Source organism: Chlorocebus sabaeus, chromosome 5, assembly GCF_047675955.1.
Source record: "Chlorocebus sabaeus isolate Y175 chromosome 5, mChlSab1.0.hap1, whole genome shotgun sequence".
NCBI classification, from domain to species: Eukaryota; Metazoa; Chordata; class Mammalia; order Primates; family Cercopithecidae; genus Chlorocebus; species Chlorocebus sabaeus.
Window position 1 is genome coordinate 73,950,551 of NC_132908.1, and position 23,807 is coordinate 73,974,357.

Sequence of the window (23,807 nt, forward strand, 5' to 3'; positions counted from 1 at the left end):
TTATAAAAACAGGCAGATATTGGGGGAGCAGATTTGGCCAGCTGGTAACTGTTTGCTGACCCCTTAATCTAAATAATCTAATTAGAGTCAATTTAAAAAAGAAATCCCCAGCAATATGTGAAACACCTAGCACAATGCCTGGCTAGAGACAATCATGCTAATTTCCTCTTCTCTATGTGTTGGTTTCCAGATCCTCCCGAATAGATAACGTACATACATATTTATACCTCTACCCGGACTCTCTGAGGTGGGTAGCACCCTAGTCCTCTGAACAGCTGTGCAACAACATCTGTTGGGTGGAATGCTGGAAGGACCGCACAACACACCAACACACCAATCCTAGCTAAAGTTTCACCCACATCTTCCGAAAAGTTAAGTTTAAAAGTTGAGTATCCTTGGCTGAATTGCCTGACCTTCTGAGCTTTAGGGACCATACTATCCACGAATAGGAGTACTTAGCACCGTGCATAGTAATGGCTTGACAAATATTAGCTATTCCATTGTTCAGAAACATGATTTAAGAACCAAATGAGTAAAGGCTGTGAGCAGCATTTCTAAAACAAAGACTTGAGTGATCGTTTCAGTAGCAGCAGCAATGACCAGCCATTAGCAGTGTATGATTGGCCTGGTGCTAAGTGTTTTATACACATTTCCTGATGATCAGCTCTGCCAGATAATAATTTTCTAGATGTGAAAACTGAGGTTTACAGATTGTTACCTGCCCAGGGCCACATTCAGAACTTGAACCCTTAGTTGTTTTTACTTAGACAACCATTAACAGACTAAGAGCAACTGTTTGCAGAATGCCTCATTTTTCGACATCTCACCTCCTCAATCTGCCTGTACCCACCTGCTGCCATGGCGATGAATACCATCCAGCTACCACGTTGTACACTGGATGGGCTGGGCAAGTCCGTTGGTTGCAGGTCTCTTCCAAGTCCAGGTTTGGTCTCTTAATATTCCGGCATCTTCGCTCTGGGAAAGTTATCAGCTTCCCCTGGAAGCCCTTCTCGCTGCACTTGATCTCCCTCTTCCTCACACCCAAACCACAGGTTGCAGAACACTAGGAGACAAGACAGGATGTGTAGAAGTGAACACTGCCAAGGTCAAATCTTCTGAACAGATGCAGTTTGACATAAGGTTGTGCTATCCACATGAAACAGGAGGGATGGGATTACACAAGGTCAACCATACTCACTCGAGGATCTTAAAGATACAGCAGCCAAGTACCTCATGCTATAGGTAAGGAAACCAAAGTTCAGCGAATGGAACTGACTTTCCCAAAATCACACAGATCATTAGCCTCATAAAACAAAAAAGGGACCTTGAGATGCCACATGGGTGTGAGATGGAGTCCAGAGGGAGAAAGGCAAGGTGGGCAAAAGGATTTTCAGGTTTAGGGTTACACACTTACAGGTCCAGGTCTACCTAAGGCCTGGGGAGTTAGGAATCTGAGGAGGGTAAGGGCCAGACAAAAGGATTAAGAGCTGAATGGGAAAAACCACTGTACAGCAAACAATTACCCTTTAAATTTACCCAACCTCTCACACATAGGAGGTAACACAGGAGGTAACATGATGAGGGTCAAAAACAACCTTTTAGGCTGGGTGCAGTGGCTCAGGCCTGCCATCACAGCAGTTTGGAAGCCCGAGGCAGGCAGATCACTTGAGCCCAGGAGTTCAAGACCAGCCTCAGCAACATGGTGAAACCACATCGCTACAAAAATTAGCCAGATGTAGTGGTGCATGCCTCTAGTCTGAGGTAGCAGATTACATGAGCTAGGGAGGTAGAGGCTGCAGTGAGCTGAGATTGTGCCACTGCACAGTAGGGCAACAGAGCAAGACCCTGTCTCAAAAATAAATAAAAGTGACTCCCCAGTTTTTGTGAGAAATATTTCTAGTATGTCACCCAAGGCCCTCATGATCTTTCCACCCCATCCCATGTCCCTTCTGTACTGAATGTGCAGTCACCTGTCATCACTCCTGAGTAGAGGTTGCACCCTTTGTCTGGCACAACCTTCCCCCCAAATCCCCTTTTGCTTTGATTCCTGCTCATTTTTCAAGCCATGCTCCCTAGAAAGTCTCTTCTGATAAGGGTTCTTCCCGAAGTCCAGCATGGGTGAACCTTGAGCTCTCCCATAAAATTACAGACTTTTATCAAGGCACTTGACATACCTTATCCATGTTTCTCTATGGGTGCTATATAAAATCTTGTGCCCCTACTGCTCAGGCATAGGCCTGATCAATGTGGGGGTGCTTTAGCAATGTTTCGTGAAGAAATCAGGAGAGAAGAACTGGCACATAGCAGGCATTTCAATGTGTGCAACAAGAAGGAGTTCTGTGAGCCTAGATGCTAATGGATCAGCTGAGCATCTCAAGAAACCTCCAGCAGTGACTTCTAAACCATACCTCGCTCCACGAAGAAGCGACCCACTGGAGCCGGTTGTTCTTCGGGCATCGTCCAAGCACGCAACCCTCCTGCAGCTCAGGTCTGGGGAGGCTGGTACACTGGCTCTCGGGGAGGGTTTCTGCAGCAGAGCCCTTGCACAGGAGTTCACGCCTCCTCACTCCTCGTCCACAGGTCTTGGAACACTTGAGAAGGAAAAAAAAGTTCTATTTGCATTCCCCTAAGGTTTCAGTAGCCACATTAAAACTTAAACAAAAACACTAAATATATTCCTGTGAAAGGTGGGATGAACTCCATGAACTAAAGCTCTTTTTATGAGGTCTACTTAACCACCCCCATTCCCATTTCCCTTTATCCATACCTACCATATAAACAATTATTTGAATTCTTTTTGTAAATTATATTCCTTACTGCAAAGAAAGAGACTAGACTCAACACCATGTACTACGTAGATTTACCCTCTGCTATAAAGGAATATATTCTCTCATTTGAAAGAACTCCTAAACAAGCTAAAAAATATTCTCTCTCCCTCCTGACCCCTAATTCCCTAACATAGCAGACTCCAATTTCTTTGGCACCAGGGACAGCTTTTGCAGAACACTGTATTTCCATGGACGGGCAGGGCAGTGCCTTTGGGATAAAACTGTTCCACCTCAGATGATCAGGCATTAGATTCTCATAAGGAACATGCATTCTAGATCCCTCACCTGTGCAGTTCATAAGAGTTCAAGCTCCTCTGAGAATCTAATGCTGCCACTGATTTGACAGGAGGCAGAGCTCAGGCTGTGATGCTGGCCCACTGCTCATCTCCTGCTGGGCGGCCCAGTTCCTTACAGGCCACGAACAGGTACTTGTTCATGGCCTGGGGGTTGGGGACCCCTGTGCTAACAGATATGTCCTAACATTTAAAAAAAAAAGAAAAAACCTCACTCTGACCTCTGGTAGGGGATATGGTAGTATATTGCTGAAATTAATCAGAAAGTAGCACCCTCCAGCATCTAATATATCCTAAAGGAAAACACAGCAGAACTGTCATCAGTGGCTGCTACCTGGCTTCATAGTTCAGATGGTAAAACTCTTGCCCATTTTTCATTCTTCCCTAAAATTTGTTTGCCGGCCATGATTGAGCAGCGGTTGAGCTATCACTGCAATAACTGTTTCTAAAGCAGTTATTGTGAAAGGTAGACCACCTATGGAAGCCATGGATCAATTTCACAACCAATAAGGTAAGTTGTTCTAATTGTTCTTTGATGGATCCAGAGGCTTATACTAATGTGATCCAGATATAAGGAATCACATTTAATCATCCCACAGTTCTACAAATACACTCCTGCCTCTGCATGAGAAGAAATCCACGTCACTTTAAAATCTGCACAATTTATTGAGCCAAATTTGTTGGGATTTTAACTATGTGTCAGGGACTCTCGTAAGCATTAGGATTGGAATGCTTAGGGCAGGGCTTCCCCCCTTCAGCACCACTGACATTCTGGATCAGATAGTTCTCTGTGGTGAGGAGCTGGCCTGGGCTGTGTAGGACATTCACTCCTACCTCACTGGATGCCAGGAGCACTCATCTCCCTAAATGGTGACAATCAAAAATGTCCCCTGGTAGGCAAACTTACTGACAGTTGAGAACCTTTGCTTTCGAGGGAATTCTGAGCTGTGAAGGACAGGTAGCTCCGTGTCTCTTCTAACTTTCAAATTTTGTGTCTTTCACCGGGAATTTGTGACCATAGCAAACTCTATGCCCTACTTTTCTCTGTATTCTTCTAACTTTACCTCTTTCCCATTGAAGCAAGAGTTAAATATCTCTTCTCTGCTTCATTCTTTGTATTTGTGTTTCCCGTTAGCTTTGGAGAATTCCATAGCCGGGTCTCTATGCCAGTCTTCTGACAGTGGAATCCCTTCTAGCTGTGCTCACAAGTCTGGCCTAACTGGCCCCCACACTCCAATTTCTGGTCCTCTGAGGAGGATCCTAAGCTCTGGGAAAGGCATGCCGATACTTCAGATTTCATAAGATTCCCTAAAGAACATTAGCGGATTCCCATGAAGATGTAAACCGCCAAGAGCCCCTCGGAGAAGAAAGACACCTGTACCCCACTTGCCTTCATGGGGAACGAGACCAGTAACTCCCAAGTTTTCTCCTGTTACCTGAGACCAGGGTCCAAGGCTCCATTCTGGAGGGCAGGCGTGGCTGTTGCAGGCTTGGACCTGAGTGGGTGTGCTCACTGGACAGAGCGAATGCAATACTGCTTCCTCCTTCTGGAAGGGTTTCTTTTGCACACACTGGATCTTTCGGCTCTGCTGGCCTCCAGCACAGGACTTGCTGCATGTACTCCATTCACCTGGCATCCAGCTTTCAGTGCAAAACAAATATTTCCAATATAGCCAAACTTTGTACAATAACTTCCAAAGCAGTTATTGTGAAAGGCAGACCACCTATGGAAGCCATTGATCAATTTCAGAACCAATAAGTTATTCTAATTGTTCTTTGATGGATCCAGAGGCTTATACTAATGTGATCCAGATATAAGGAATCACATTTAATCATCCCACAGTTCTGGAAATAAAATCATCTATTTTATCTACCAAAAAAAGCCATCCCACAGTTCTACTCCTGCCTCTGCATGGGAAGAAATCCACGTCACTTTAAAATCTGCACAATTCATTGAGCCAAATTTGTTGGGATTTTAACTATGTATCAGGGACTCTCATAAGCATTAGGATTGGAAAAATTAAGGCAGCAGCACTCTTTCCATTAAGGAGCCTATAACACAGTAAAGAGGTGGATATGTGAACAAATACAATACTTTCCGATAAGTGCTGCCATGGAAGTCAACATAAAATACAATGGTGAGTCTCATGGAAGAGTGATCAATGAGAGAGAAAGAGAGAAAGGTTTGTGCAGGAGAGAGGGGTACATTTAGAGAAGATCTCACAGAGGATACTTTAAGTGGGTACTTCCCCAAATTACTTTTCTGATTACCCCTGAATTTACTGATGGGTTAAATACATACCTTAATTTTCTTTAAAATTTGCCAGACCATTTTTAAAATAGCTATCTGTCTGAGACTTGGTATATATTTGAATGGTTTATCAATTGAAACTTTGTTTTTGAGATGGAATCTTGCTCTCGTTGCCCAGGCTGGAGTGCAATGGTGTGATCTCGGCTCACTGCAACCTCCGCCTCCTGGGCTCAAGTGATTCTCCTGCCTCAGCCTCAGATTATGACAAATGCACTATTATTTACAAGAAAAAAAAGTGTGTGTGTGTATGTATGTGTGTATAGATACACATATACACATCTTTATATATAAAGATTGTGTAATACGATTGCATCACCACAAACCAAACACCACTTATTAAGATGATCTAAAACATCAGTGAATACAACACTGCTTTAGAAGAAACTCTGTCCATTCTATATAAATATATTTGGCAGAAGATAAATCACATAAAAAAAGACTCCATTTGACTGGGAAGATTACTTAAAATTAGTCTTCAAACAATAGTGTGGCTAAAGTCAATCCAAGAATAAACTCACTGAGCTCCTCCAAGGCTGCCGTCATCAGCGGTGGAGTTACCACTTGGCCTATACCCCATTCTTTTTATTTTGTGTCTTGCTACTGTGTAATTTTGCATTTGGGGTTTCATGGCCTGCATATTATGATTTTTAAATTCTTGGACCATTTACATAAAAGTTAAGCACACAACCACACGCAAATTGAACTAATTTAGGATTCTGTGTTATTTATGTATTTGTCTGATTCCATTCAGAGAAGAGGAATCCCTATGCAAAGGTTAAAAGAAAAAAGCACCTCATGCCTGTCATCGCAGACCTTTGGGATGCTAAAAAACAGGCAGATCACTTGAGGCCAGTAGTTTGAGACCAGCCTGGCCAACATGGCAAAACTCCATCTCTACTAAAAATATAAAAATTAGCCAGGCGTGGTGGCGCGCACCTATAATCCCAGCTACTCGGGTGGTTGAGGCACAGTAATTGCTCAAATCCAGCAGGCAGGTGTTGCAGTGAGCTATCATGAAGCCACTGTACTCCAGCCTGGGCAGCAGAGAGACTCCATGCTCTTCCTCCCCTCCAAAAAAAGGACGCCTTCATATCCCAAGGAAGCTTGCTTTTAAATAGCTTTATTCCTGGCTATCAAGCCAAAGTCAAGTGAGTACCAAAAGTAAAGTTGTATTTTTCAACTCATATGTAAACTTCAACCATCTTCTTTTTAAAAAAAAATTTTTTTTTAGAGACAAGATCTCACTCTTTCACCCAGGCTAATATGTAAATGGCACAATCATGGCTCACTGCAGCCTGGAACTCGTGGGTCCAAGTGATCCTCCCTCTTCAACCTCCCAAGTAGCTGGGACCACACATGTGCCACCACACCTAGCTCATCTTCTTCTATTACTTTTTAATGTATTGCATCTACCTTTGAATCACTTTCCATTAGCAGGATTGACAGCGGGTTTTCATCATCTCGTAAGAACAATGAAGGCATACAAGTACAAAAATAAACAAAAAGACATTTCCAAATGACTTACTAAGCCGGGCAAGAGAAAGCGTTGCAGATTTTGGGTTCAGTTACTGGCTTGGTTCTTGCACTGCAGAATGAGGAATTGACTTGAATATTTTGATCTCGCAAGCAAATGGCCTTTACATTTATGTAACCTGATAAGACATCAGAAGTGACAAAGTAAAAATTACATATCATTACTTCAATTTGGTTTCTAAGTTAAGCTTCTGATTTACCAGCATTGTGATATTTTATTTCAGATATGGAATCCAAATATTTTGTGGAAGCACCTCCTTTTGATGAAATCTGCAACTAATTTGCATTCCATTCCCTTCCCTAAAATAATATATTTTATATTTTAATAATTTTAACATGTAAACTATTGGTTTTCAAGACTGATGTGGATACTAGAACCATAAAGTGATAAATACAACCTTTTGAAAACAGAATGACTATAAAGGGAAACATCCCAGGCAAACTTTATTATCAGATGGATAATGTTCTTCAAAGAAAAACCATTAGTGAATTATGTGTGGAAACCCTAAGATTTTTGCCTTACCATGAAACATCTCATACTTCCCTAAGAGTATGGGGCACATAAAAGCAAAGAGTAGAACTCACTAAATATGTATCAAAACCTGTCAGCCAGGGCTCTGCTTTTTGTCTTTTTTTTTTTTTTTTTTTTTTTTTTTTAGATGGAGTCTCATTCTGTTGCCCAGGCTGGAGTGCGGTGGCGTGATCTTGGCTCACTGCAACCTCTGCCTCTCGGGTTCAATTGCTTCTCCTGCCTCAGCCTCCCAAGTAGCTGGGATTACAGGCATGTGACACCACACCCAGCTAATTTTTGTATTTTTAGTAGAGACGGCCATGTTGGTCAGGCTGGTCTCGAACTACTGACCTCAAGTGATCCACCTGCCTCGGCATCCCAAAGTGCTGGGATTACAGGCATGAGTCACTGCGCCCCGCCTCTGCTTTTGCTTCCTTAGTGGCATCCCACTGCCTTGCTTTCAACGTTAATTTTAGGACTTCTTATCAGGGCATACATTTTTTAACAAATGTATGAATAATTTAATTGTGCTTTTTATTTCCATTGGAACTTTGTCTTCAAATGTAATCTGAGAAAAAAATGAGTCACTCCTGCTATAATGATTAGCAGTTAGTCCAGCTCCTGGGGCTGAAGCAGGTTTGCTTTCAGGAGGCACTTAATGAAAACCACATCAAGGCCGGGCACGGTGGCTCACATTGATAATCCCAGCACTTTGGGAAGTCAAGGAAGGCAGACTGCTAGAGGCCAGGAGTTTCAGACCAGCCTGGGCAAGATGATGAAACCCCATCTCTATAAAAAAGAAAACAACGGGCCAGGCATAGTGGCAGGCACCTATAGTCCCAGCTAGTTGGGAAGGTGAGGTAGGATCGCTTGAGCCTCGGAGGTTGAAGCAGCAGTGAGCCATAATTGTGCCACTGCATTCCAGCCTGGGTGACAGAGTGAGACCCTATCTCAAAGAAAAAGGAACAACAACAACAACAACAACAAACCAAAAAAAATCAATATTCCTTGAAGTTAACTGTTGACTTTAATAGGACTTATTCATCTGAATTCTTTTTTTCTTGGATATAGGACACATCAGAGTCTGAGTCATGCAAAGGGGTTGCTAAGTCAGGGCAAGGTGAGAATTCCGCAACTAGCTTCCTCTGCATCCTCCTCTTGGCTGGATTTAGTTTCTGTAAATGGAAAGCAAATCAAACTTCTCTCCTTCCCAAGGCACTGTGCTCTCTCTGGAATACCAGAAAGCTATTGGAAATGTTCTCAAGAAACACTGGATATAAGAAAAACCTCATAATCTATGACTAAATGTAACAATGTGAAGAAATGTCTGTAACGTGATTTCAGTACGGAGGGATACAAATGATACAGTATGTGAGTCTGTCAAACACATGTTTGCTTACATGTACATACGGGAAAAATAAAATTATATAGATCAAACTATTAACATTGGCTATTGCCTATTTACAAATTATAGGGATTACCTTTCTTCTTTATAGCCCATTGCCTTTAAAATGTGTATTACTAGAAAATGTATTACTTTTCAATTATTTTATATATGTATACTTAAAAAGTATTTTTTCATATTTTGTTACTTAGCATGGACCTACAGATAGGCCTTTCAGATATAAGAATTTCTTCATTTTCTGTGTCTTTGCTCTGTCTCCGATTCTAAGGCGGCTTATAATGCTTAGTGGGATGTAACCAGGAGGAAGTCTCACTGTCACCAGGTGCTGTGAATAATAGGAAATGACAGACCAACATTCAGGCTTTGGTGTCAGGAACTTATTTTTGGGCACTTATTCTTCCTCCCAAATGGGCAAGTGTGACAACTGTTTAACCCTCAAATATGTGACACTGTTCACATCTAAATAAAATGCCTTCCTTCTACTCACTAGATGGTTGCTGCTGTTCCTTCCTTGCAAGGGTTGTCTCAGATTTAATCCAGTCCTCTAGTGAGAGAGCCTTTGCTGACCTTACCCCTGAGGGGATAGCCATGTTTCGGATAGACATCTTAAGTTTGCCATGTTTGTGTCCTCACTTGCCTTGACCCTAGCTTTTACAACTTCCAAATGGAAGGTTTATAACAACAGAAAAGTCAAGACTGGGGGAAACTAAATTATAAGCTGAAAATTAAAACATATATACATATAATATAAGTATGCTTATATTTGTAAATAAGGCAATATATTTTATATGTATTTCCCATCAGTTTTAGATGTGTAAGTTTTGAGCCTTGGTTGTGGTTGATTTGAGCTTTCTGAGAGTTGATTCCTTACCACATAGGAAAATCCTTAACTGATGCCATAATATTTACTTTTATGGTGACGGTTCTTATAAAAGACAGTTCTTGGGTGGCTTATGTAAACCATGTTATGTTAAAGATGCCTGGAGTGAAAGAACCTGTTTTAGGAGAGACAGACTTGGAAGACAGTCTGAGAAAATCATGTACCTCCACCACAGGAGACGGGGCACTCTGACTGCACGATACTCCAGGCATAGGCAAGTCTTTTTGTGGCTGGTGGAGTTCCATTCATGACCTTGGGAAGTGCATACTTCCAAGCTATCCCTGGATTTTTGCCTTGCATCAGAATCTGGACAGTGTAAGATAAAAATCAGAGATCAAGATACAGGTCAGACCCTGAAATTCCAGAAGTCTTACCGAACATTTTAAAGATATTTACATGACATTTTGACCTTAACATTGGTATACTTCATTGTTCCCAAGTATGTTTTATGTTGACTTAAGGTTTTCCCAGGACACTTTAAAATGTGTAACTTCATGTTATCAAAACTGTGATTTAGGCAGATGCTAAAGAGCAAAACACAACTGACATTTGCCATAAGCCCATACCGTATACACAAACACACACACACACACACACACAGTCTTTCTCTCTCTCTCTCTCTCACACACACACACACATATATGTATTATAATGAAGACAGAAAGGTTATATTGTTGGGTCTAAACCCTAAGTTAAAAACCTACCATGATAAACACACAGAGTGGTGCCTTACAGATAATAGTCAAAATTGAATCTACGTCTATAGGTCACAACTTACAAGCTCTCTCCTGAGTGCTAGTGGAAGTTGAAACAAGGGAAGCACTCCAAAACCCACAGAATCCCCCACTTAGAGTTGCTATCGTCAACTTTAGAATCCGAATGTGTTTCTAATATAATTTCCATAGAAAATTTTCCCAAAGAGAATTTGTTAACTGTGTGCAAGGATGAGCAGGTAAGAAAAAAAGAAACATGTTCAGAATCAGGAATTGGAATATAGGCATTAGAATAGACTTAACCTCTGAAAAGGCAACAACTTAGGATAAATCGGATCCTATAAAGTTTGACTACTAAAATAAGAGCAATCACATTTTGGGCACTTCCCAAGTGCCTAGCACTCTGCAGGCATTCTTAATGCATCATAAAACATTCTTCTAACAACTTTATAATGTAGCTGCCTATATTTTCATTGGGAAAAAAAAAACAAAACAGAATTTGTGCAAGATCACACAAGTGACTAGGGACTGAGCTTAAATAAAGCCACCAACCAAAATGTGCCTACACAATGCAAAAATGCATCACCTTGTTTTTGATGTAGGAAACATATCTGTCTGCCTTCTTAATGCCCTCCTCACTACTCCTTTTTCTTTTTTTTTCTTAGTCAAGCTCAAAGCATGAATATAAATAGCTGGTTCTTTCCCACTCCATGAATCTTGTGGAAAATACTTTACCACTAGAACTGGGCATTCATGCCCAAGAAGCAAAGCTGATTGCCAGTTAAAAATAGGAACCCCTGGCTCTGTCTCCGTCTGGTGGGATCCCACCTCCATTAGAGTTTGGTGGGTGGCAGCTATTCAAGGCCCTTCATTTTACCAGATCACTCTTTAGGATGCTACACAATGGTTTCTATTTTGCTACTGACTTAAATGTCTCTACGAGTATTATGACTGACTCTTAAGATTCCATGGTGTACACATCACTTTGTAGTGCAACAAAACAAATCTTGACGCCTCCCAGAAACAATCAAAATGTTAATAGATGGATCTGTGTTCCCCCACCCCCATCCCAAACAAAATCAATACGAAACACAACATTACATGAACAAATGCCCAATTATTATCAGTCGCTAATAAAAAAAAAATCTCAAAATCAGTGTTAGGAGTCTTTTAGTTTTGAAGATCTTTCTAGCCTTTGCTTTGCTTTTTAAATTTCTTTCTTTTAAACTTTCACAGCTAAATCATACAACTGTTCTTGGAATCCTGTGTTCAACTTAACACAACATTTCACACATGTTGAATAAATACTATGCTTGCTTTATTTCCATAGTATTTTTGAGTAAATAGTATGCTTTCCTGCAGTGTTTCTGTTCATGTTTTCATCTGATATTAAGTAAATACAGAAACTTCACAGTTTTATTCATGGTCAAACTAGAATTGTGAGAGCAGTTTTACATTCAGAAGATGATCCTGATGCCGGTTGATAGTTCAATTTCTTATTCAGTTAAAGCAGTATTTCAAATGTAGCACTTATTGTGCTTTTTTTTAATGCAACAAAAACGCAGAGACCTTGTACCAGAGAAAATTATGCAGTGTACCATATTTACTTGTGTGGCAATACAGTATGAGTGCAATGCAAAAGAGTTATGGTGTGCTGAGGCCCACAAGGCAGAATGGTATTACAATACAAAGGGGTTGCATCACACACATACGCACGTAGTAGAGGCAAGCTTAAGTTTAAGTGCTATACAGAAAGAAATTAACTTATTCATCTCCACTTTCTGGTACCACCCCATTCCTCCCATTCAAATTAGATCCTAATATTTTCTGCCATAGGGGAACAGATCCCCAATAGAAATGCAAAGAAAATAGAAAAGAACATTAGTTCTTGCCTTTTGAGCTTCTAGGACTTATGTTCTGCTGATTTAAAAAGTAGTCTGACAGATTTTCAGCAGGCATTTGAAATATATTCCCCTTTCACCTTTTAGACAGATTCTAGAGCCTAAGCCATACATGGCCTGTGGTTTCACTGCAAAACATTTTTAAATGTTGCTGTGAACAGCAGGACATGTTTAAGAAAAAAAAAATGTGTTCAAGAAAAAGACTGTGATGATAAAAGTGTCACCAGTATTAAGCAAAAACAACCAGATGTCAAGCTTCCCCAGACCTTCACTCAAGCCAACCATAAAAGATGATCAATGCAATCAACAAGAAGGGAACTCACACAATCTCCCATTGTCAAACATGTCTCTGCATCTGCATCTGTATCCTCCTCCTCCTCCCCTGCTGTCACTCAGGATGCCCTGTCCTGGCTCCAAGTCTGAGTTCTTTACTACACACTGATTCCATCTGCCCTCATCTCCACCAGGATGTGACCACCGTAGCTGCCCCACATGTGGCTACTGAGCGCTTGAAATGCACTGGCATGGTCAAAGTAAAAGGCCTTTTAATTTAAATTTAAATAACCACATGTGACTAATGGCTACCATATTGGATGCACAGCTACGGATGAAGCCCAGCCTCTGACGCCCATCTCCTATACTAGATTGTCTACTTGGCATCTCCACTTGAATGCTTAAAAGTGTGTCAATGTCTAACTTTCCTGCCTTTCCCTGAAAGACTGCTCATAGGCAATACCCTTCCAGTTGATGAGGCCAAAATAAAAACTTGGACCCATTTTAGACTTCTCTTCTTCTGACACTCATATTTAATAGATCAGAAATGGTGTTACTTTAACTTTCACCCTCTCTCATATCTTACCACCTCATGTATGTTGCTGCTGCCCTGATCTAAGCCACTATCATGTCTCTTGTGACCTCCATGGTCAAGACAAAAAAAAATGACTTTTGGGAGGAGGAGAAGTGATATCCCCCAGTGGAGAAGATGAGACAGATTCATATAGACAAACAACACAGTCACAGTTACTTGGGTTAAAAATCAAGTGCTAGGGCTGGGCGTGGTGGCTCACGTCTGTAATCCCAGTACTTTGGGAGGCTGAGGTGGGAGGATCACAAGGTCAGGAGATCGAGACCATCCTGGCTAAAAAGGTGAAAACCTATCTTTACTAAAAATAAAAAACAATTAGCTGGACGTGGTGGCGGGCACCTGTAGTCCCAGCTACTCGGGAGGCTGAGGCAGGAGAATGGCATGAACTCAGGAGGTGGAGCTTGCAGTCAGCCGAGATCATGCCACTGCACTCCAGCCTGAGCCACAGAGCAAGACTCCGTCTCAAAAAATCAAGTGCTGTAGATCCTATAAAAGGAATGCAAATGGTTTAGTAAATCTGAGGTGGAAGAGGAAATCACATCATCATCTAAAGAAGCTTCGTAGCTATCACTTATTAATAACAAATCTTGGTGACGATTACAGCAAAGAAGCCACAAAGCAAGAAAACCTGAGTTTCTGGCCAGGCATAGTGCCTCACTCCTATCATCCTGGCACTTTGGGAAGCTGAGGCAGGAGGATCTTTTGAGCTCAGGAGTTCAAGATCAGCCTGGGAACAGAGCAAGACCCCATCTCCAAAATAAAATTTTTAAAAACTAGATGTTATAGTGTATGCCTATAGTCCCAGCTACTTGGGAGGCTGAGGCAGAGAGGACTGCTTGAGCTCAGGAGTTGGAAGCTGCAGTGAGCTACAGTCGCACCACTGCACTCTAGCCTGGGCGACAGGGTGAGACACCATCTCAAAAACAAAAACAATTAAACCCTTCTGTTTTCTTTGAAGATTTCTGTTCCCCCTCTGAAGAGGACAAAACTGTTACACTGCATTTCCCACATCCCCTCTCCTAAACTTGAAAATGAGGATCCTCTGCAAAGTAAAATCCTTGAACTGAAGGTAATACCAGCACTGATCAGAATATTATAAACAGCAGTAGGGGAACAAATCCATTACATATATCATGGTAATATGAAACTCAAGTATCTGGCCAAAACAAAAAGAAATAACACACAATTTACTGTACATGTTCTTAGGAATGTGCAGCTTTAAGTTAACTCATAAAATACACAGTAGCTAGTTGTATGCCTGTGTATGTGTGTTACTATTACAGTTTTATGGCCTGTAGCATATAAAGCATATTGTTTATAGTTTATTTCCTTAACATATTAATGCATACAATGAATACAGAAATGAAGGCCTCTTAACTTTACAAAATCAAATGATTCAAGGCTTGCCTTTAATATCTGTATAGCTATAAATTCATATGCAGAGTTCAATGTGTAATCATGTACACTGAAAGACAATATTTGTATAAACCAGCAGAAAGCTGATGTAAGAATTTACTTAACATCAGCTCATAAAGGCCTTGTAAAGGAAGTAAAAACTTAAACAAATAAGTACCAAGACCAAATACATAAAAGATAAGTATGTGCCAATTGTAATATATTATTTGCTTCTCAATAACTAAGATGCTCTTTGCCCCCACCTTTATCCTGTGTTGAGAAGAACAGTGACCAAGAGTATCCTAGAAATCCTCTTATCTCTTACTGTTGGATGCCTGCAAATACTTAAACCTTTGGAGACTGTCTACTTGGCTCATAGAATCTCTGTGGGAAAGTTTCTCTTTCACCCTGTTCTTAAAAAAAAATCAGAATTTTCTTAAAGAAATAAAATCCACCCTCAAAAACTGCTACATAATTTATAAAGGCCAGTGCAAAATGAAAATTCAAGAGTCATTGTTTGAAAACTTAAGAATTCAAGACAGTGACAGTGAATCATTAAACCACAGGGTCCTTCCAAGCACGAGGTCCTCTGTAGCTGGGCAGGTCCCATGCCCATGAAGGTAGCCCTGCCCAACTAAATCCAGGTGTTCTCACCTGGATCAGTTTTAAGACAAAATTTCAAATTTTTCAAATTCTAAATGACCCTGCAATCTAACAATGACTTCTCTCTCATTTAATGGCTGGAGAATATAGCCCCCAATTTGGTTGCCTCGATTATATCTCAGCATGTGCTTTAGTGTGTCCATCACCATCAGCTGAACCACAGACAACCTCTCCCACTGATGTGGGGAAGCAGGACAATCTTGGAGAGGTGTGCACAGAACCACCTGAGATACTAACTTCCTCTCTGAATGCCAGGGAACACATTTTGGGCAATACGTAACTTGAAAATGATCATTCCCATTTTTCACATTTATTTTAAAACATTTTTGGTGACCATGTCAAGAGTAGTCCATTGCTTTTCTCAGCATTCCTGGAGAACACAAACACCCTCAGGGCACAGGAGCACCGCATCTCTCCTGTAATGGCACCACATCACAATAATGCCATTGCTTACAACCCCATGCCGCATGTCGGAGTGTATAGCTAAGCCATCAAATGCACAAATTTGGAAAGACCGCCAATGATTCAATCTACTTAACTGGACTTAGTCCAGAGAATTTTCCAGCCAGCTGGCATGGAGTCTCTAATTTACAGCTGGCAAGCAACCTCCTTAAATGCTTCCAGGTCCTCCATAGAGCTGTTTAATGTCTACCTTTAACACACACCTGACTTCAGACACAACACTCAGCAGCTCTAACCGCAGGGTGCAGAGTTATAAAATTTACAGCTTCTTAAGTTGGAAAACCACAGACAGGGGCTGGAATCTACCAACCATTCTCTGAAGGAAGGGGATGCAGTTTCTGTTTAGGGCACATAAAATTAAAACAAAGGACACTGTGAGTAATCATTGGTAAATAATTTTCCTTCTTTTGCCCCCACTTTTAATTTTTAATGTTGAAACTTTTAAAAATTCCTTCAGTCAGCTTTGTATTTGTTTCATTATTTAAGGCCTCCTTTTTGTTTTCTTCTTCTTCAAGAAGTTGTCCTCATTTTGCCATAAAGGTTATGGATAGATTTTAAAGACTAGCTATTTAATGCATCCTAGGAAACTCAATTCCTGTCCTCAATAATGTATTTGATTGCTTTAAAAATAACAATGCCTATTAAGTGCTTATTGTGTGCCAGGCAAAGCACTGTACTTGCATTATCTCATTTAAAATTGATAATAACATTATGAAGAAGGTGCTGTTAATTCCAATAGTGGAGATGAATAAACCAATACTCAGAGTCACACAGCTAATAAGTCACAGCAACAGGACTCAAGTCTCTGGTCTTGTTTAATCCTAAAACCTCACATCTTCGCTCTCACAACATTGCCTCTCAAGCTTTGAAACACCAAGCCCAGGATTCTAGTTTAAAATTTTAAAAACTGTGCTAACTATTGGTAAGACAACACTGGGCCTCCCTAGCGTGCTGTGACATTTACTTTGTGACACTGGGTTTGAACCTAAGAATTTTATTTCTTGAACATACTGGCATCGAATTTAAGCATACATGATCTCCTCCATCCATTTTCCCCTGGATTTATTTATAATCATTGTTTCAACAACTGAAATATACTAGACTTTATTGGTTGGCCCTTTTTGATAAAGCCCAAATTGCACCTTATGCTCCTATGTCTCATGGACGGGATGGTTTTGTGGTGTGGATTCATGTTTTTGTAAGCTCATGTGATTTTTGGAAACTTTTGTGATGTTAAAATTCGGCCACTTTTCTTTGACTTCTTATTTGCTTCAAAGCTGGAAGAACATGACCAGGTATCATCATTGCTATTATGTGTGAGTGATTGGATTTGACAAGAGACAGTAATACAAAGACCCTGATCGGGGATTTGGAAATGCATCTGTCAGGCAGCTTCAAAGGTGTGGGCTGACACATTGAACCTTGACTACAGTTCTAATTCGACTCATCAACATTCCTCAGAGTATAGTGAGGAGAAATAAATAGTGTTCTCTAACCCGTCACAAAAGTATTTGCCATGAATTAACCGGAGGCCCCCACTTCAAACAGCAAATGGCAAATCTCTAGACAAATGACGTGCCATTGCAAAAGTACCTCTGAATCGTCCTCTCAAGTTTGACTTTTCTATCATCTGTTCTGAATTAATTCTCCATTACTTCTCTGCTTCTTTTGTGTCTTGTGTCTTCACTCAGTCCATGCTACTTGGCTAATATCCCTTCCCTTACACTGATTGTATCTTGAGGCACTTCCTTACTCATTTCAGCCCTTTTACCTTGGGGAGAATTCAGCAGGCAGAGTCACAAAGGAGCTGGATGACAAGGTAATACTTCGTCAATGGTGCTCACACTGTCATCTCATTGATCAATGTGCTTGTCCACCTGGTCCCCACCACCCCATCATCTCCTTTGGCCAAAGAGTGGAGGAAGCTGTTTATTATAGTAATTTTCTTTAGATGTCTTTTCCTGCCTCGAAACTAGCCTGTGGTTAACCTATTTCTCACTTACTGTCATGAGAAAGGCTCCTGTAGTTTTCAGCTTCAGGATTCTCCCTTATTACACTAGGAACGGGCTTTCAAAGAGTTAAACACCTTTTTCTTCTGCTAAACATAGAGAAAAAAAAATCCTAACATAAACGAGAGCTTTTCTATTTTTCAAAACTTTTTGAAAAAGGAATGCTGTAAAAACACAGGTGGTCATATTTCAGCCATAGAATAGCAACCTGTATTATCATGTCATACTGAATCACTTTGTTTATCAGACAGGGATGAAGTTACTTTATAATGAAACACTCATGATGAATTTCCTCACCTCCACTCCAACTGCATGACAGCTTGATAGAGAATGTGACTCATTCATTGTTGTGTGTGTGTGTGTGAGAGAGAGATATAGACAAAGAGACAGAGAAAGATTGAAATGGGGGCAAAGGAAAAGGAGAGAAAGGAGGAACATGAGCTAGTAAGATACCTCATCTCTAGTCACTTCTAGAGAATGTATCATCTCTAAGTGGACACCTTAGCTAATCATGAAAAAAAAAAAAAACAACTTGTGTACGTTTTAATTCTTATTGCTAAGGTCTCCTAAAATTGTATGTTAAACAGGCCTTTTCCATATTGCTTAAACAAAGGACAAAGTCAGTGATCTTAAATTACCTACACCTAAACCTCAACATGGAAAAACACTGTTTTCAGCCATACTCAAAAAGTCCAGCATATATATGTCTACTTCAGATGAACTGTCTGTCAACAAAGCCTTGTGAAAGTGTCACTCTGATCTTCAGTTTTCACAATTTCATCACTTGAAAAATTAATTTCTTACAACACACACACACACACTTAATTTAGATATTCAGGGGTGAAGAATTAAAATAGATTTAGTTTTTCTCAGTATTCCCAAATGCGTTTGGGAATAAAAAAAACATAATGCAGTCACTGATATATAATATCCTAAACTCTATTGCAATAAAAGCTAAATTTAAATCTTCTGGATGACTAACAAGTCCACTAGTTCAATGAGATTCCTTAGTCTTTATGCCAGACTTACGTTATAGAAAATAAGTTGAAATACATGAAAATGATTTAGTTTTATATTAGCTACATCCATAGTGATCTCAGAAACTATGTGATTGCTAAATCAATATTTACTTTTATGCTAACGTGTGCATGTACATGACTAGTTTTTTTTTTTTTTTTCTGGGAAATACAGAAATACATGGTCAAGAAAATTATCTCCTTTTCTCCAAGTCACTTATATGCTATATTTGTATGCATTTCAAGATCAAAAAGTTGATTGATTTAAATAATGCCTAAGAAATTTAAGACCTAAGACAGTCATGCAAATCCTTGGTTACGCTTAGGTATTTCCCTTTGCCACCAAGGAAATCAGTGGGGCCAGCACTGTATACATTCACATCCACCTGTTTCAAATGTTGAAACCATTTAGAGCCAAGGATCCAAGGAGAATGGATGTCTGTAATACAGACTGCATTTTAAAATTGGACTGGCATGTGACTTAGTGATAAAAGTGAAGTTCTGTTTTCTATTTAGCTTAAATTTTGAGCTTCCCATGAAGACATTCTGTAAAGTTTTGACATATAAAAATAACCAGAAGCAGAAGACACTTTTATTTGGCATCAAACCATGCACTTATTTCTTGCGGTTAACTGACAGCAGTCAATTATTTCCAGGATTGTATTATCCTGCCTTGTACTAGAAAATACCAAGAAATAAGTGGAATGATCGGCAAACTCAACACCCTGAAAGGGTAAATTGCTATTCATCTAGATTGAGGTAAGTCCACTGTGAATTAACTGGTCAGTGACTTCCTAGGTTTAAGTTACTCACTTTGGGAAAGCAAGTGTTTTAGGAAGCACATTGATTCCTCAAATGCATTTTAGGAGATCAAATTTCATTACTTTAAATGCTGTTTGCTGTACTTGACTTTAAACCATATGGTTGTCAAGGCCAGTCTCAAGAGATGATCAAATACAGTGGTTTTTAAAATGTGTATTACAGAAGCCTCGGGATCTTCAGAGGACTTCAGGGCTGAAATGGCGTAAGGACAGGCTGGCTTCTGGTCCCTTCACTCCTGGCTTCAGTGAAAGAAGCTCTCCTTTCATTTTATTTTTTGCTTCCATGGAAGATTTCTTCAATTTGAAAGAAGGTTGCACTTTTTAAATGGACGAATGAATTTTATCACTGGATGCTGTTCACTCAATACATTTTCTTAAACATCCCACGATGTTCCAGATACTGTGCCAATTGTGCAAGCTACAGTGATAACTAAGTCATTGTCTGATAACGCAGGGTTTGGGGGTGCTGTAAAAGTACTTCAGGACAGTGCTATAGGACACAGTGGGAGACATTAGTTCACCTGGGGAAATCATTTCTGAAATGAGGAAACTGGGACTCTGATCATTTCAGCGAGTTTTCCAAAGTCACATAGTTTGAAGCAGAACAACCTATATCACAGCTATTTATGCAGATGCTCCTTGTCTAACCCAGGTTGCTTCCCGAAAGAATGGAATCCACATACCAACACTTGTTTTTTACATTATTTAAAGACTTAAGGCTATAAAGTTTTGGTGATATAATTTATGTCTTAATCTTTTTTTTTTTTTTTTCTTTTTCTTTGGAGATAGGGTCTCCATTGCCCAGGCTGGAGTGCAGTGGCACAATCATAGCTTACTGCAGTCAGCCTCCCAGGTTCAAGGGATCCTCCCACCTCAGCCTCCCAAATAGCTGGGACTAGTGGCATGCACCACCACTCCCAGCTAATTTTTGTATTCTCATGCAGACAGGGTTTTGTCATGTTTCCCAGGCTGATCTCAAATTCCTGTGCTCAAGCAATCCACCTGCCTCAGCCTCCCAAAGTACTGGAATTTTTGCACCTGGCCTGACTTACACCTTAAAACATTTGTGCGTCTCCAATATCTAACACAGGGCTGGACAATGAATGTTTAATTTTTTAAACCAGACAATGAGAGGAAGTGAACAGACGAAAATTGTTTTGATGATAATTACCTACATCAATACACATGAAAGCAGATGAAAATGAAATTTAGCAAGATATGGGGAGAATATGATGTCATACATATGAAAGGGAGAAAAAGAGGAACATTAATCTCGCAGTGCCATCCTCATGCATTTTGGGAAACATACACTTCTGCTGAATTTTACATCATCATAAGGACTTAGTGAATATGCCATAATTTTAGGTGGCCAAAAGAGAGAGTGCTTTCATTCAGAGATTTATTCTTTCTGTGGATGGAACAGCATTTTTCATTTTAGTAGGTTCCCACAGTGATTTTAGCATTTCGCAAGATTATAAAAAAGATTTAACATTTTTATATTGGAGTAAATATATATTTGGCTCCAAAAGTATTCATTTTGGCTCAATTCATACTTGTTGTATGGAAAGACCTGTGAACTTAATTTAACTTCCTTTAAAGAATACAGCCATGGATCACTTGGATATCAATATACAGTCCAGTTTTGGGAAAATATAATTTATTGATTATAATTTTATGTTTTTAGAATATCTGTGTTCCATCCATTTTGGAGAGATACAAGCATGTGCTAAAAACTGACCAGCAATTTGATGATGTTCTCTAGAGAACAATAAAGTGTAATTTAAATACCAAAGGCATTAACCCAAATTATTTGAAAAGATATCATAAACAAAATACTAGGTTACTGGAGGGTTTTTCTTTTTTTTGCTTCAAATGTATTTGCAACTTTTGAATGAAACCATAACTCCTTTAAAAATATAAGCAAGGCAATGTTAGACCTAAAACCATAAAAACCCTATAAGAAAACCTAGGTAATACCATTCAGGACATAGGCATGGGCAAGGACTTCATGTCTAAAACACCAAAAGCAACGTCAACAAAAGCCAAAATTGACAAATGGGATCTAATTAAACTAAAGAGCTTCTGCACAGCAAGAGAAACTACCATCAGAGTGAACAGGCAACCTACAGAATGGGAGAAAATTTTTGCAATCTACTCATCAGACAAAGGGCTAATATCCAGAACCTACAAAGAACTCAAACAAATTTACAAGAAAAAAGCAAACAACCCCATCAAAAAGTGGGCAAAGGATATGAACAGATACTTCTCAAAAGAAGACATTCATACAGCCAACAGACACATGAAAAAATGCTCACCATCAGAGAAATGCAAATCAAAACCACAATGAGATACCATCTCACACCAGTTACAATGGCAATCATTAAAAAATCAGGAAACAATAGGTACTAGAGAGGATGTGGAGAAATGGGAACACTTTTACACTGTTGGTGGGACTGTAAACTAGTTCAACCATTGTGGAAAACAGTATGGCGATTCCTCAAGGATCTAGAACTAGAAATACCATTTGACCCAGGCATCCTACTACTGGGTATATACCCAAAGGATTATAAATCATGCTGCTATAAAGACACATGCACACGCATGTTTATTACAGCACTATTCACAATAGCAAAGACTTGGAATCAACCCAAATGTCCATCAGGGAGAGACTGGATTAAGAAAATGTGGCACATATACACCATGGAATACTATGTAGCCATACAAAAGGATGAGTTCGTGTCCTTTGTAGGTGCATGGATGCAGCTGGAAATCATCATTCTCAGCAAACTATCGCAAGAACAGAAAACCAACCACCACATGCTCTCACTCATAGGTTGGAATTGAACAATGAGAACACTTGGACACAGGAAGGGGAACATCACACACCGGGGCCTATTGTGGGGAGGGGGGAGGGAGGAGGGATAGCATTAGGAGATATACCTTCTAATGTAAATGACGAGTTAATGGGTACAGCACACCAACATGGCACATGTATACATATGTAACAAATCTGCACGTTGTGCACATGTACCCTGGAACTTAAAGTATAATAATAAAAAAAAAAATTTTAAAAAGAAAAAAATATATATAAGCAAGGCATGTCCAATTAATCATACAAGTTTCCATCTAGATTGTTTTCAGATAGTTCAGATTCCTAAGTTTTTCTTGAATGTATTGGTAGAATGAGTGCATACAGAAATATTTTGGAAAACAATAAGCAAGCAAATATGACCTTATTCCACTGTGGTGAAACTACAATTTTGTATTACTGGAGATATTGCTGTAGTTCTTTTATGTAGTAGTAAATAATTATTTTTAAAAACATATGATATATATCCAACTGAACCTGGGGAAGACTTTGCTTTTATGATTTCATTTCGATCTACTTAACATTTGTCCTTACATCTTATCTTTGTTATTGTTGTCATTCAAGGTGCTGTCTGTATTATTTACAAAGAGATAGACTGATGAACCGGATCAATTTTAGAGAACTCTATCACCAATGGAGGCCAATCTTCCATTCCTCAAAAATAACTTTTTTTTTTTTTTGAGATGGAGTTGCATTCTTGTCTCCTAGGATGGAGTGCAATGGCACAGTCCCGGCTCACCGCAACCTCTACCTCCTGGGTTCAAGCAATTCTTCCTGCCTCAGCCCCCCAAGTAGCTAGGATTATAGGCGCCTGCCACCATGCCCAGCTAAATTTTGTGTTTTTAGTAGAGACAGAGTTTCACCATGTTGGCCGGGCTGGTCTCGAACTCCTGACCACAGGTGATCTACCCATGTTGGCCTCCCAAAAGTGCTGGGATTGTCAGAATGAGCCACTGTGCCCGGCCATCTCAAAAATAACTTCTAACTATCAGGAAAAGTCTTACACCTGGTGAAAAATCTAAAAGTTTAGTTTTTGTCAGGGCTAAATCATGTAGATGAATGACATATGGAGCTGTGCATGGATTAAACAAAGCACAAGCTTACCTAATGTTCAGTGACAGTATGTCAATGGCCTGGCTAATGTGATCAATAGACAACGGGAGATTTCAGGGTCTAAAGGTGAAAGTGAGAAGGAACTCCATCTCTGTTTTGCACTTTCCATCATTTCTTGTCTCATTCTTTGTTGTGGTTCTCCCACAGATAATATAAGTTTAACATAAAGCTTAAATCACAAACAGAATTGTGGAAGCCTGCTGGAATGGTTCTGTGTTT

General features: G+C 39.9%; 1 protein-coding gene across 3 annotated transcripts in view; it reads right to left on the reverse strand.

The window, feature by feature from the left end:
- The window catches only part of ADAMTS18 (ADAM metallopeptidase with thrombospondin type 1 motif 18), a 151,819-nt gene that overhangs the window by 6,378 nt on the left and 121,634 nt on the right, over positions 1-23,807 (reverse strand). For all 3 annotated transcript variants that reach the window (XM_007994132.3, XM_038008234.2, XM_007994133.3), the window contains 5 exons: positions 9,926-10,067; positions 6,958-7,084; positions 4,558-4,762; positions 2,409-2,591; positions 851-1,063 (listed from right to left, as the gene is read on the reverse strand). In XM_007994132.3, coding sequence (XP_007992323.1) covers positions 851-1,063; positions 2,409-2,591; positions 4,558-4,762; positions 6,958-7,084; positions 9,926-10,067 — 870 coding nt within the window. The remainder of the gene's footprint in view (positions 1-850; positions 1,064-2,408; positions 2,592-4,557; positions 4,763-6,957; positions 7,085-9,925; positions 10,068-23,807) is intronic.